The sequence below is a fragment of the Sebastes umbrosus genome, chromosome 2, assembly GCF_015220745.1.
Source record: "Sebastes umbrosus isolate fSebUmb1 chromosome 2, fSebUmb1.pri, whole genome shotgun sequence".
NCBI classification, from domain to species: domain Eukaryota; kingdom Metazoa; phylum Chordata; class Actinopteri; order Perciformes; family Sebastidae; genus Sebastes; species Sebastes umbrosus.
Window position 1 is genome coordinate 13,536,870 of NC_051270.1, and position 15,663 is coordinate 13,552,532.

General features: G+C 40.2%; 1 protein-coding gene across 3 annotated transcripts in view; it reads right to left on the reverse strand.

The window, feature by feature from the left end:
* The window catches only part of LOC119480904 (protein unc-13 homolog C), a 202,493-nt gene that overhangs the window by 82,423 nt on the left and 104,407 nt on the right, over positions 1-15,663 (reverse strand). For all 3 annotated transcript variants that reach the window (XM_037757559.1, XM_037757550.1, XM_037757541.1), the window contains 6 exons: positions 13,698-13,917; positions 12,355-12,582; positions 8,569-8,710; positions 5,204-5,373; positions 2,139-2,254; positions 1,671-1,834 (listed from right to left, as the gene is read on the reverse strand). In XM_037757559.1, the coding sequence (XP_037613487.1) occupies positions 1,671-1,834; positions 2,139-2,254; positions 5,204-5,373; positions 8,569-8,710; positions 12,355-12,582; positions 13,698-13,917 (1,040 nt within the window). The remainder of the gene's footprint in view (positions 1-1,670; positions 1,835-2,138; positions 2,255-5,203; positions 5,374-8,568; positions 8,711-12,354; positions 12,583-13,697; positions 13,918-15,663) is intronic.

Genomic DNA, 15,663 nt, shown 5'->3' on the forward strand with positions numbered 1-15,663 from the left:
CAGGTCCCCAGATATCTGGACATGAAAGACAAATGTGAGCAGCTCCTTTAATTCATTTTGCCAACACATTCTGTGTGTAATTAGAGTCTGATTTACGGAGGAAGCAGCTAATTACACAGTCAGCCACTGGGACTTCCCAACAAACATATTCTGAAAGGGAAGGAGAGCTTAAAAGGTGCAGTTCGGTGATGATTTTTAGACTGACTCAGACTGAAATAACAATGAGGTGATGTTGCAGATACTCATTAACTCATTATTACTCATTGAATTAATTAAGTGCAATAAAAGTAATAAGCAAACTATGCACAAGAGTAAAGGGGTGTAATCCAAAGCTGCTATCTGTATCTGTTTATATCACAACAAAATATCTGTATTTAGATTACTACCATAACTGGGCCGGGCTTCTACCACATATTGCTTCATTCTCCATGTTTAGCTGCCCACAAAATATACAAATTAAAATTCACAACATAATATTTCAACCATGTACCTAAATTAATCAAACAATAAAGCATGATTTCTTTGTATTAAAGTCTATATAAAAACTGTGTGGCTGTTTATGATTAGTGGGAATTGAAGAGGTCAGAATTGCATTTGGAGGTTGTATATATAATGGGGGCATCCAGATGATTTTTTTGTTTATATCCCTACATACTAAGAAGCATAACAAAGTATAGATTGTAAAAAAACAAACACTGAAAGTACAAGAAATAACTCTGATGGAAGCCCTGACTAGAGTAGATGGATGACATAGATGGTGTCTTATGTCTTAAAAGACTTTCAAGTAACAGCAACCAAATATAAAATGAAAATTACTTTTCCAGAGTGCTATTGCTGCAGTTTGTGACCATCTTAGTGAGTCAGTTTAATGAGTTTAATGACCACACGGCCATAACAGCTCGTATCCTCTTTGTGTGGTGTTGGTCAAATATTGTAAATGCATTATTCTGGCAGACTTTAAACAGTATGTACCAGAAAGGAAACAATAATAATTGCACAATCCTTTTGGATGGGGGGAAATCTATTTCAGTGGGCCACAAAAATAACCTGATACTGTAAATGGGAAACACTTCATCTGAAGTGAGGCGCACACAAAACGTAGTAAATCTGGCCATGAATGTGTGCTGCAAAAAGACAAAAAAAGCTACAGTGGCCACTTGTGCACTGCACAGATAGATACATGCAAGGTTAGATGCATGATGCGGACTTCTGCAGTGGTAACCATGACATCCACACTGCACGATGTAACATGACCTTGATCAATATTCAACGATTTCAATGTTTCGGGTGGTGTGTCTTTGCATGCATCTGTGTTTAGTGTGTGTGTGTGTGTGTGTGTAAAGGAAACGCAGAGAGACATTTATGGATGGACAGGGTCACAGAGGATCAGAGAGACAGAGAGAGAGTGAGGGGAAACGAGACGGATTATGTGTGTCCATGATCAACGTGACCAAGGCAGGTTGGGAGTTTTTCCAAGAGACCAGCAATTAATCAATCAAACTTAGGAGCTCGATAGTCCTCCAAAGCTCTGATTCTGCTGAGGAGACATCTTTACTACTCCTCTTCTCCTTCTGTTTCTCCTTCTCTGATCTCTTTCTCTCCTCCACTCTGCCGAATGAGACAATGACAGATTGGCGAGGTAAAAGGCCATAGATCAGGGTGGTACTCACGTCATAGCCTGATAGATGGACTCCACTCCGTATCTCATGGCGAACTCGTCCACTATCTCCTGAGACACGTCGTCAAAGTAGACCTTCCACGCCTCGTCCCCTTTCACCTTCGGGATCTTCACTACCCCGCTGTTCTTCACCTCGGTCAGGTAGTGGAACAGGTTCTGTGAGTGGCATGAGAGATAAGGCAGAACGGGTTACGGTGATGGAGCACAGTGTCCCAACAAGTAATAAAAGAGATCATGTACGCCAGCAGATGAAAACCCTTATCTCAGCTGGGGACTTTTTTTTTTTACAATGCTGTAACTATTGATTGCTGACAAATCCTGTTTTCCCATGTAATCACAACAAAGTGTGTTTTCTTTAGTACTTGTCTTTGCAAACGTAATGCTTAGCTCCCCAAAGATAATGACTGGAGTTGAATGAGAACTAATTTTGTCTTATATTGAATCACATAATGATGGTTACCTCATGTAAACAGGTGTACTGGCCGTGAGGAGGAACCACGTTCTCCTCCCCTTTCATTTCCACACTGATCTTCAGTCTGATGGCACCAGATACCGCAGACTTGTCAGTCCTTTTATCTGTAACACACAACCAAGCAGAGTTAGTCATAACTGGAAATTAACTATACAAATTGCAAACCACATCTTTGGAAGGTGAGTCAGCATGTGACAACCTAAATCCACATAAACTATTATATTAAAGTAACATTTTTTGCTCACTTTTTAAACTCCACAATCTGTTTTCCGAGACTTACAGAAAAAAATGATGTTTCCTTTATCCTGGATGATGATGCCGTACAGTTACTATGCACTAGGAAGACCAGCTAAGACTGCCTATATCTTGTTCTGTCTCTTCATAACTTTCTAAATTGTGTGTCACTGCTGTAGTTTGGCCTTCACATTTTTCTCACAATAGCTGACGGTGGAACAAATGAAAGGCCTATACAAAAATATTTTCTAATTTTTTTTTTTTTTTTTATAAAAACTGCACAATTCAATAAACGTTATTGTCCACCTCGCTAGAAATCTGTCCTTGACCACACCATAACAGAGTGACATATAAAACACTAAAAGATGAAAAACTAAAGACATTTATGACATCATCTAAATCATACAACATGAATAACAAGAAATAGTAGAAATAATGGCATGACATCAGGTCCTGTAAACTACAAATGACATCATATCTACGCTCACAGCCATACAGTTTTAATGTAGGGGAAAACACTTGTATTGGCAATATCACTGGCTATAATGGGCTATAGGTTTGAGGGAAGTGAGTTTATTTTGTGCATGCCAATATCAACACATACTGTATTTCTTGCATGCTCACATACAGCCACACACACACACACACACACAGCCACAAAGATGCACACACAATCCTGACAGATCTGAGAGCTAATGACTCCACAGCTGCTGGGGTTCGTAACAGACTTTAAATGCCCCCCTATGCTCTCTCATATACAATTCATCTCTACTTTATCAAATGAGGCAAATTGTCCCCCTACTGTCAGTTGGTCTAGAGACAGACAAGTGAAAAATAACAACGTGACAAAGCGACAGAGACTAGCGCTGTAAACGCAAAAGCCCAGATTGAAGAGGAGCTGAAGTGGCTTATAGAGAGGAGAGCAGCTGGAGGGGTGGACACCCACACCAGCGAAGGCCTGTTTAAACATTCATTGTGGACATTTAAAAAGGCACAGAGCAGCAGCAGCGGTCAGGGGTCAAAATTACCACAAATTGCTTCCTTTTAGCTAGAGAGGCAAACAAAGACAGCACCCGCCAGTCATAATACTTGAACAGAAGTGAGAGCCCCCATTATGCTGCATACTCAACCTAATGCTACATGGAGAAACAGAGAAAGACCCTGCATCAACAGCAGCAGCACCCGAACTGAACCACAGGTCTCTGTGGCTTCTTGCTACATGGAGAGTAATGGTGGAACACACTTTATCTGACCATACATTTAACCTAATATCCTGTCTAATGGCTGTTTAATGTTTAGAGGAAGATATAAAGAGTTCACATGAACATGGAATATTAGGTGTGTCCCCCAACTAAGAATTCATATAGTCAAATCTGATTGGTCAAGTGTTGCTTAACGTCGACTGATCGTTGAATCATGTTGTTTTCTGAGATTGTTCCACTTTGTTTAAGCTTTATGTGCTTTATGTGTATCTATCTATAGAAAAATAGTAAAAACAACAAAATGATTGGCCGAGATACATGCGACTATGGACTGCGCTGTATGTTTTGGTGTAGAAGTGGAGCTGTCCGAAGTACTGAAACGTAGCGGAGATCGATAGAGAGAATTGGTTTCTTAGCCTGTTTGCTTTTCGTGGTTGTAAATAGGACTTCCGGTCATAATTCCATTTCCCCACATTGTAGCATTTCCACAGATAATCAATGAGAGAGAGAGCCGCACACAGGCTGATTTTAAAGAATCGTTCATAAATTCAAAATATATTTTGTGCTCTGATAGTGCTACGTTCTGATGTGAGGGCTCTGATTAATAAGTGAATTCTTGATTTTGAAACAGTCGCCCTATGGTTTTGTTATTTAGCCGATGTTGCTCCGACGGTCCCTCAAATCGGAATAGTGCAACTTAATCTACATGGTGATTTATTCATGCACATTAAGGAGAGTGATTGAAAGCACATGAGTTATTTTCTAATTTATATTAACAGTATTATTAATAGGCTGATATTTTAATCAAAACAGGCTATATATCATGATTTATTGAGCCCACATAGAGCCCGAATGGAATGATCCTTTTTTTCATAACCACATTTTCCGCCACTGCAACGATTTGGCTGTGAGATTAGCGGTTGAATCAGGAGCCTTAGATTGAATCGTCGAATAGTCAACTCTTTTGGGGTCATCCTTATGGTATATAAACCTTGTGAAATGTGTCGTAATCATCATTTTAATGGTAACTGGGGCTGGTCATCAAAACACAGCACCTTGTTGGTACAGATCCTAACGTGTGCAAAACACTGAAATCGGAAAATGTCAAGTAAGGCTGCAACGATTAGTCAATTAATCGATTAGTCAACTCAATCGAGAGAAAATTAATCGGCATTATGGCATACATTCCCTGGTTTCAGCATCTCAAATGTGATGATTGTTGTCAGACAAAACTGGAAATTGAAGACATCACCGTGGCCTCTGAGAAATTGTGAATATAATTTATTTTATTATTTGTAATCATACTTTTGTTAATCTAAGACTTTTTTTATTTATTTACGCAAAGCTCTTGTGTGGCTGCTTGCATTCAGACAACATTAGACATTTGAGAGTTTTGACTACTTTTGTAAAAGGTAAAAAAAAAAAAAAAGTTCTTTTGTTTTGGTATTAATCCCAAAACTCAGATATCATATCTGCGTTGTACTGTATATAAAAAAATCTAAATGTCACATAAAATAAACATTGTATCTGGATAAGTGCCATAATAACTGCCACTGTCATTTTGAGTTCATCAACATCTCTTGTACGAATACTCTGAGATCAAATGGGCTAACATACCTAGATTGTACCAGACGTCCATCTCTCCACTGAGAGTGCGAACCTCGATGATGGTCTGGCCCAGGAAATCATCTGACTCGCGCTTGAAGTGCTGCTTCACCCGTGATTTGATGTCATCGTCCTCGTCCCACACGCGCACTTTGATGCGATCGGTGGCGTTGTGACATTCGCTGTGATTTGGAAGATGATTATGACAGGTCAAAACAATCACGACAACATGAACAACAGCAGCAGCAACAGAACATTCAGTGACAGCTCATCAGGTCGGGGTGTTCAGTAGAGCAGAATGACAGTCAAATGCACAATTCAAGTATAAACACGAGCTCAGACGCCTCGCTGAAGTAACACATGGAGAACAATTCTTGCCTGGATTCAAACGAGAGAATGTGTGTGCTTGTGTACGCACATGGGTGTGTATGAGCGAGCGTGTGGAGAAGGGCTCTCTGCCTGCAATGAGGAATTACCCCAAGACATGGCATGACCTTTACTCTGCATCTCTATATTTTTACTCCCACTGCATGCTAATTTCATCAGAAAAGAGCTGAATGTCACACGAATGACTGCATTCATAGCATGGATAATATGTTTGTGAAAGCTTAACGTCCGTCTCTATGGTTCTCCGTGCAGCTGACAGACGCTTCACAATAACGACTCTGCTAAATAGAACAGAGGTGGCCAAAGCACTTAGCTTCAGATGGGGTCAGACTGTTCGGCTCTGGAATTAAAACCGACAGATTACATTTTGCTCTAATGACATCTTGGGTGCCACAGCCAGAGAAACAGTATCTGCAGTATTTATTTTTATTTTTTTAACTAATCCCTTTCCGGGGGAAGCACTGGTTGCTGCTGCTGCTCCACTAGCCCGGGACTTCGCTCTCTGCCAAGCACACAGTAATGCATCGCTCTATTAATCTACATCCCTGTTGTAATGGGAGGGAGCCACCACTGGAGTCTCATTACAGGTGTGGAGCCTTGTTTGAGACTGGCATAGGACATGCACACATAAAAATACCTTCACATTAAATAATATATGGTTCCTTACATGACCTAGAACTATAGACAGAAACCTCCGAGGGAACGACGCTAGAAAACTCGCGGCTTGCATGAATAAAAAATGCCATTAGCTGCTCTCTCTCTCTTTGGTTTAAGTAAACATGACATACTCTCCCTGATCCTTTAACAGTGGATCCCCAGTGCCTCATCTCCAGACATAGGATTACAGTTAAAAAGAGTTAGAAAAATAAATACATAATGCAAAGGTGGGTTACGGCCAGACCTGGGTGTAATTATATGGCACATTATCTTTGTGTTTGTTTTTACAGATAGGTCCAGAAAGACTGAATATGCATACAGGGTTCATACACATTTTGGCCAGTGGATTTCCATGGCTTTTCCATAACTTAATAAACAATTTTCATGACCGAATATTCTGTAGTTTTTGCGTTTTATGCATGAAAAGTGTGTATAATAACTATAATATATGTACTCAAGGTTTTGTTTTACAAGTTTTAAGAGTTTTGTCTGATGTTAAGCACAATAGTGGCACACAGTTCACTGCATTGAAAATCTGTTTTGATTAATTTATATGATTTTTACGTGATAATTAACATTAACAAATCATTGGTTTTGGGCTTCATTCGTCTGTGACTCTGAGTTGTGTCTCAGGACATAATTTCTCTTATTAGAGGCAGCTCACAACACTGTACAGGTAGAGGTAGTCACTTTATATTAATTATAATTAGGGCTGTCAAAGTTAACACGATAACGCATTAACGCAAATTCATTTTACGTCACTAACTTCTTTAATGCATTAACGTAATCAATCTTTCGGAGGTTGTATCAGGCTCAGTTTTAAAGCTATAGTGAAGATACTGTTATCATATGAAACTAGAAAATCAAATCCATTGGTATCAACCATGTCATACTAGCTTGTCAGGAAGGAGGTTAAATAACGCTCTAAACGTACGCTACATTTTGGCGAGGAAATGAGTTCTATGGGTACCCACGAGTCTCCCCTTTACAGACATGCCCACTTTATGATAATCACATGCAGTTTGGGGCAAGTCTTAGTCAAGTCAGCACACTGACACACTGACAGCTGTTGTTGCCTGTTGGGCTGCAGTTTGCCATGTTATGATTTGAGCATATTTTTTATACTAAATGCGGTACCTGTGAGGGTTTCTGGACAATGTCCCTTTTCATTATTTTGTGTTGTAAATTGATTTACAGTAATAAATATATACATACATTTGCATAAAGCAGCATATTTGCCCACTCCCATGTTGATCAGAATATTAAATACTTGATGAATCTCCCTTTAAGATCATGCTATTAATCACAATTAAATATTTTAATTGATTGACAGTCCTATTTTAAATATACACAGGTCATGTTTAAAACTGATATGTATTAAACATATTTATGCAACTTTGCATTACTTTTCGCAAGACTTTTAGGATTTCATGTGTTTCCAAAACTTTTTCAGGCCTGGAAAATGGAAAATTCTGTGACTTTTCAGGGTTATTCAAGACCGTACTAACCCTGCCGACATATGACTGCATTACAAACTTTGCAAGTCGTTGTGGTAAACCTTTGCTCTTACTTCTTGAACTGTCCTGATGCACAGGACACCTGTTGGAAATCTGATGCTCAAATTATAGCAGAACAACCGCTAAGTACTACTAAAAAATACTATTTTGCACCCAGGTTTGAGTTGAGTTCTACAGCTCTTCAGATAAAATTACATTTTCCTTTTCTACCTGAGTCTTATTTTCGAGTTCTGGCTCTCTGCTAAACAAAGACAACTGAATTTATAGGGGGTAAGCACAGCGAGCCTAGAACAGAGTTCTCAAAGGCTACAATTTTCCACATTTTCGAAACTGCTGATTTGGGGGTCAAGTAAATGTTCAAAATAGTCTCCTGGAAACTCACTTACAGTCATTGCCAACCTGCAACACTTCGGGTTAGATTTGCAGAATAACCTACCAGCTGAACCCACACACACACACTGTGTGTGAAAGAAACAGATCAGCAGCACCATGGAGGGGTCATACCGCATGAGAAGCCATATACTACTAAAGCAGTAGTATAGTTGTTTCTTAACAGAGCTGAGATCAGTGTTGTCTACACAGATGGATGCCATCGTAAAGCCGTTTTTCGCCGAGTCTGCATCTCCAAAATCTCTGCAGGGCAGCTGGTGTGTAACATGTCATAACTGATAGTAATTTCCCAAGCTATTAAATCAGAGTCAGTAATAAATCTTTTACGTATCTACTAAAGCCTTAAGATTCCCTCGAACAGATGACCCTTAATCTTAGTGGGGATTATCTGGTCGGATAGAGGTCAAATTAATAGAGAGCACTCACAAGTAAAACTTCTCATCCCAGATCGGGTTGAGGTTGCCGAAGATGGTCTTCGTCCTGCGTTTGGTCTTGCCCACCTGGACGGTGACGTAAGGGTCGCTGGAGCCAGTTTTATCCTTGGCCTGTAAGCCCTGTGCACTCATGACTGGAGACAAGACAGGGTTGGGAAAGAGAAAAGAGTCATGTAAGTAACACAAGCAGCATATTTGACCATTGAAGGTTACTTGTCCTGAACAACAGCACTCATCTATAACTTCATTCACTCAATTCGCAGGGACAGGAAGCATTGGCCCGGTAGCTGAGGTTTTATAGCAGGCTCTCAATCCCAGTCACGAATCTAGCTCTATATTTTATTTTAGTGCTTACTAGTCAGTTGCCTGGATTTGATTTATTTGATTCTAAGGTGTCAACTCAAGAATCGAGGGCTTGTTACTGCCCACGACAACGCTGTGCACTTGCCAAAAGCTGAGGCAACAAAGCAGCTCTTTGGTTCATTGACAGCGGCCACATTTAATCTGTTTGTGTTTCTGTGAAATGTTAAGTATATCAATGATGTATCTACTCCTGCATCCAGGCTATAGGTAGATTCCATCCATGTGTGTTTGCCCACTATGCTGAGCTAAGCTAACTAAACTTCAGAATTGTACTTCCACACACACACAGGAAGGTGCAGACTGCAGAGAAGGAGAGACAGTAGTATTTCACAGCGCCATAAAAAGGGAAAAAGGACACTGGGGCATTAAATATGCATAAGTGACAGTCTAAATAATTCAGGGTACATATATATCCCTCAGCTCAATGCTGACAGAAGTTAGTGGGAAGGATATAGAGGCTTGAAGAGCCATGGCCTGCTTGCTCCAGGAGTACTGAAAAATCAAATAGCTCCTGTAGTAAAAGCAGCATACATATGAGAGGGGTCAGCATGCTTCAAACAAAGTGCTTGTCAGATCATTTAACGTCATCGAAAACTCCCGCTCCCACGCCTTTATATGTCCAAATAGAGGGGCTGACATTTTTTGTAACTTTAAAAAAACGTCAATCACGTCCGTTTGGCCAGATGTGCAGAGTTGAAAAATTAAGCAAACTACTACGTCTGTCACACGAACAAACATATCTCCATATTTATCCCTACCCCACTCCTCTGTATGAAGGATGCTTTTTGTTGCCCCGCCTTCAAGTGTGTTCATTTTGTGAATCCCTCCTGCCTTAAATAGAGTAAACTGGGAGCAGAGTTAGCATTTTAATCCAGTACTGAATCTGCTTATCAAAGTTAAATCCCTTTGAATCCCTCATTGAGTCCGTTTGGCTTTAAGTTTTCACAGCTATAGGCAACAAAAGTTGGAAAGAACTTTCAAAGAATTGAAACCGAGACTGCCTGTTAGTACAAAAGGTGAGAAAATTATATTGATTGGAGAAGAGGCGGGTAACAGAGAGGGCATACCCAGAAGCATAAACAGAGGGAGTACGCTGGTGGTATGAAGAATGAACTCTGAACAGAGGAGTACATAGTTTTCCATTTAATACATTGACCTCTGCTGGGGTGTGTTTTAGCAAGGCTTTCAAAACAAGTAAAATAATTGCTCTAAGACAATTTAAGTAAAGAAAAATAGTGTATATCATATACAGTAATGTAAAATACTCATACTTCTTATTGCACATATGTTTGATAATGATGTGATCAGTGCATGTGCAGGTATTGTATTGGATTTGGTGATTAGTGGAGATTTTCAAATTAGCATTTTATAGTCCGATCAAGGTTCATATTCACTGGCAGACCTCATAGTGCGCACATTAGCCTGAAACAGAATATCTCATGGTCACTGTGAAAGTGCTGCAGAGTCAATGCCAGTCTGTATTTATCGAATGAATGAGAAATGAACAACAACTCAATAACTGTATTTTAAAATGGGACGTCTGGGAAATTGGCCGAGGCAACTCTGGGTCTTTTCAATGTCTCTTTCACTCCCTTTTTCCTCTTCCTCCTGTACAGTCCTCTTCCTCGCTATTCCCATCCTTTCCGTCACTCCCTCTCTATTTGTCTCCCTCCCTCTCTGTTTCTATTTCTCTCCAGTGTATTGACACTGCCAGAAATGCAAGGTGAGCAATAAATGAGCTGGGCCTGGCACAGTTAGCACAGAGATGGATTGAGGTCGAGGTTACAAAGCTAACTTCCTGACCTTCTTTCTGCCAGTTAACTAGGAATGAAATGAAACCAAGTGATAGTATGTTCCATCTGTATGCAAATGAAGTAGTGATATGAAAGAAGAGCCTTGTAATCCTCAAGGATAATGATTCTTTTTAGGTTTAAGGTCTTCAGAAATGGGGATAAACAACAGAGGTTATGTAATCAAAGTGGGTGGGAAAAATATGGCCGGAAATTATACTGAAATGTGGACATATGATTCAGTTCTATTCCCTTTCACCAAGAGGGATGGTAAACAGTTTTAATTTCTTTAATGAAAACTATGACAAAATGTTTGAATTTTTTCCATGATTAAGACGAGACAATGACGAGGCAGCAAGGACGTCATTAAACACTAATGGTGACGATATCAAACATGCAATATCGTTGACGGAAAAAGACAAGACTAAAATGTAGTTTAAAAACATAAAACTTTACCAAAATCTCTCTTTATTTTTGTCACCTTCCACCTATAAACTTTTTTTTTTAATCATATTTGCTCCAATTTCCCTTACTGCTGCTTTAAGAAAAGAAACAAAACTGTTCAAACTGAATTGTTAAATGCAACTAACCTTTATGTAACCCAAATAACTAACAATGCCCCAGAAAAGAGATACATACGCATGATAGAAAACCCAAATCATTTTCCTTATGAACATTCTGTAAAATGCTGTACTGTCAAGCTACACTCAGGGGTTTGACATTTTGATTGGCATCTCTGAGAGAGCTTGAAGTGCAGCTGTGGGGGGTTCATTTCCAAAGTACACGGTACAAATCAGCACGTTAGTGAGCTCAAAAAATATCTCTGTCAGTTGCAGCAAGTACTCTTCCACTATAATAATAAGCCGCCATTGCCTCTTTATTTACTGCCTCTCAGATCCTTTGTATTTACCGTGCCACCGTTTAACATTTGGCAAGCATTGTTGCAACCTGATAAGCTTTCCCACTGCTCAACTTGCATCTTGTTTTCATTAGAGCTGCATGTCACGGACTGAGCTCCTCTTTAAAATCCATGTGTTATTAAAAATATGTCATTGTCTAGGTACATGAGTCGAGTAGAGTAGATTAGTCTAAGAATGTGTGTCCTGGTTTCAAAGTCTCTACATGATGACCACAAAAATCATCAATTATTGTCCACAAAACAGTGATGCATTAGCAACCCTCACAGCATTATTAACAAATTACTTCTCCCCAAAATACCTAATCAATTTCTATTTCTATTTCTAATTAAATATGCATTGCTGATTGTGGTTCAGAGTCAGAGGTTAATGACCAAGATCTTGAGGTTAATGACAAGTAAATACCAATTAGAATGACAACGTTTGTCATCTGAGAGGAGCAGGACTTGTAATGGCAGTTTTGTTGATTTGGGATTGGAGGACTGAGCAAAGGGTTATAGGTCATGAGCCAAAGGTCAAGGGTCACCTGCAGCCGTATCAGGACATTACTAGTTACAAAGCATTTATTACTATTAAGTTGATTGATGGTTTGTGTGTAAATGAGAGCTAATACAAATTCCATATCATAATTGATGGATTCATAATAAAAATGTTAGTGGCTGGTTTGAAGAATGAACTTCCTGAGATAATTACAGGAACCATGCTAACCTGTGATGCTGATTTTGGCAGACCACTTGGAGGTCCCATCCAGAACAGCCTGCTTGGCCGTCTTCAGATGGCTGGTGAAGTCTTCTTTGGAGACGATGAACATCTCCTGGATTACCTCGAACACTTCGGGACTGTTCTTCTCCCTTATCTTCATGCGCTCCTTCATGGCCATGATGATATTCTGGGTCTTGTCCTCCGCCCCGTGCTTGGAGCTCTTCTCAACTGCCCCTGAAACAAACCAAACGTTAAGAGTGTTTCGGCTCAGTAGTCTGCATATTTAATCTCATGAATTGGTAGAAGAACTGGTGATCAATCCTATTTATCATATTTATGCACCGCCTTTCTACCGGTCTTCTTTTTTAAATAACAATTGTTACCTAACTTTCTAATCCTCTTAAATACTGCAAGAGTGTACAATACTGTGTTACACTATGTGTATGCCGCTATGACTCTGACTGTGTAAGCGTGTGTGGAGGATGGGAAATCACAACTTCACGCGTTAATGTTGGTGTTTGTGTTTATTTATGCGAACGTGTGTCTGTAAGACAAAAGGGGCACGCGTGACGGTTCATTCTCTGTATCTGATCACAGTATCGTGCATCTACAGTGTGTTCATGAGTGCAGATTGAAATGTGATAAAGATGAAACACAGTTTGAACTATCAAACATTGTTATGCTGGTATAAATCAGTTATAAAACATTGAGTTTTGTAACGCCAGGGTGTAGCTAATCCACTTAGAGTGTGTGAGGATTGCCTTGAGGATCATCCTGCAGTCACATTGTTCCTATTTGACTACACCGTAACAACAGGGGTGTGCCCTGATTGAAAAAGCTGATTGAGAACTGTATGTAATGAGTGTGAGCAGTGTACATGCCCCATGTTACTTGTAGCAATAAGTGCAAGGGGGATATGTAATATGTATTACACAAATCCCCTCAACAGTATTCACATGTACTCTGGGGCTTACAGTATAGTGCTGGTATTTATAGAAAGGTGGGAGATGAAGTGCAACACTAGCGTTGTGGCCAGACAAACCATGCTTTTAGATTCAACTGATTTCAATAATGATTTAGCAATTGTTCGATTATTAGCCAAAAAAAAAAATAGTAAATCATTAAAAGAAGACTGCAAGATCATTAAATTAACATTAAGAATATAAAAAAATGAGAATGAATGCAGCTTATTTTGAATGCATTTTCCATACAATGCCGTTTAAGACACTAATCATACTTTCTCTCTCACAAACATACACACACCCAAACAGCCCTGTACTCACAAAGGCATATTTGTGTGAACTGTGAACTGTACATCAAAGCAATATGGGATGAATCTACTTCCTTACTTTGTAAACAATCTGCATTGAGCAGGTCCTGGCACTTCTCGTGGCATTTAACGCCACACTCTGAGCAGCGCATGCCCTGACGGGCGATGCCCCACAGCAGCCCCTCGCACTCATGGCAGTAGGTGGGCGCAGTCGCCGTCCACACCTCGAAGTTATGGGGTGTTGTGGATGAAATCGGGTAAATCAAGGCCTGGAGAGTCTTCTTGAAGACGTGAGATTTCTGAGAAGAAATAAAAAGGCATTGACAAATTGTAAGAAATAATAAGGTATGGAGAAAATGATGGACAAGGGAAAAATATGGGGGTGAAAGACAACAGAGGAGGTACGGCTGACTCACGGCACCATGAGCTAGTGAAAACAACAGTCTTAACAACTTCAAAAGTTAATAAAAAACAGCTTTATACTTAAATTGCTTTTCAGAATTGTTCAATACATCTTCAGTTCAGTAATAAAAAACTAATAAATAAGTTTGCACCTGCTGAGGGACCACAATAGCCTAATATCATCACATAAAGTTTGTCCAAGAAGTTTAACAGAAACAGCTTCAGTGGGCTTAATTCAAATTGATCTGCAGTCTGAGTAGGATGAAATCTACAATACACAATTATATAAGTTGGCTAAACTGCAGCTATCATTCATCACTACTGCGGCATTTGTCAACTTCTTTTGTTACGAGAAAGTGATCCTACAGATTACATGATTCCAAGAGATAAACATATAGGAGGCTTTTCTGATTACCTTATCATCAATGGAGAGGTCAGCCGTATACGAATCAATCAACCTTACATCTCATTAAGCTTAGATTAACAGCATCCTTAGTCCGCAGGCTTTGTTCACAGACTGCTTGCTGACTAAAGCACCTGCAGACCAAATACTAAAGTCTACTGGAGGCCTGTCTAGACTGATTGCTGTGTAACAGAACCCTCTTCAAATTGAATGCTTTACTGCAGCAGCCCTGCCATCCACAAGGACTGGAAAACGGGGCCGGGACTTGCCAATTCTTGAAGGCAGAATCGATGGATGCTGTAAATAAGGTTTTTAAAAGTGAGCATTATCCAGATTGAGAGAGAGAGAGAGCCGGCGAGAGAGAAAGTGACAGAGAGAGAGAAGAAGATGTATGGCGGTTAAATAAATCTTCAAGAGGTACTTGCTCTCCACTTCTACTGCTGCGCTCCACTCCTCACCCCTTCTCCTCCTCCTCCTCCTCCTCCTCCCCCCTCCCTCTGCTGTCAGCCCCCAGTGTGTTGACAATGTGCTTTAACACCTGAACAGCAGCTCTGCACTTTACCACGGAGACCGCTGCACTGCTGCTCACTCGAACACACTCAGACACAAATACACTTGCACAGATGATTAAATGACACCAGATGACAGCACAACAAGGCCATCTAACATTGTAAAGTACGCTGATGCAACAGAGAGGCTGCTGAGTTCCTAGAGGACCTTTAATGAAACACAGAGGGAGATTCCTTTTAATCTGAGAGCGATGAGATGAAGCAGATGTCTGGGATTTATCTACAACTTGCACACAAGCTAGAGCAAGGCCGCACCCCGGTAGCCTGCTCCTCGCCAGATTTAATACTGAACCGTTAAATACTGACATCGCCTGCAGTAGATGAGTGAACGAAACATTCCTATGAGCCTGGGAAATCTCAGAGACCTCTCTATCTCTGTTTTTCTCTGAGTTGACGTGGCTGTTAAATATTTTTTTACCAGCCAACTATTTCATTAACAAAGTCCATTTCTGTCTCTTTAAATCTCTCTCCCTCTCTCTGTCTGTCTCCTCACTCTCAGTCCTGACACTGCATGTCACGCTGTGCAGCAGATGTGGGAAGAGCGCTGCTGCTTGTGTGAGTCTCATGTGTTGCACTGGGAGGTGACCCTGGTGATTTTGTGCGAGACACTGTTAGAATTGATTGACAGCTGCAGCCTCTGCCTGAGAGCAACATGACAGAGAAGAACCTAA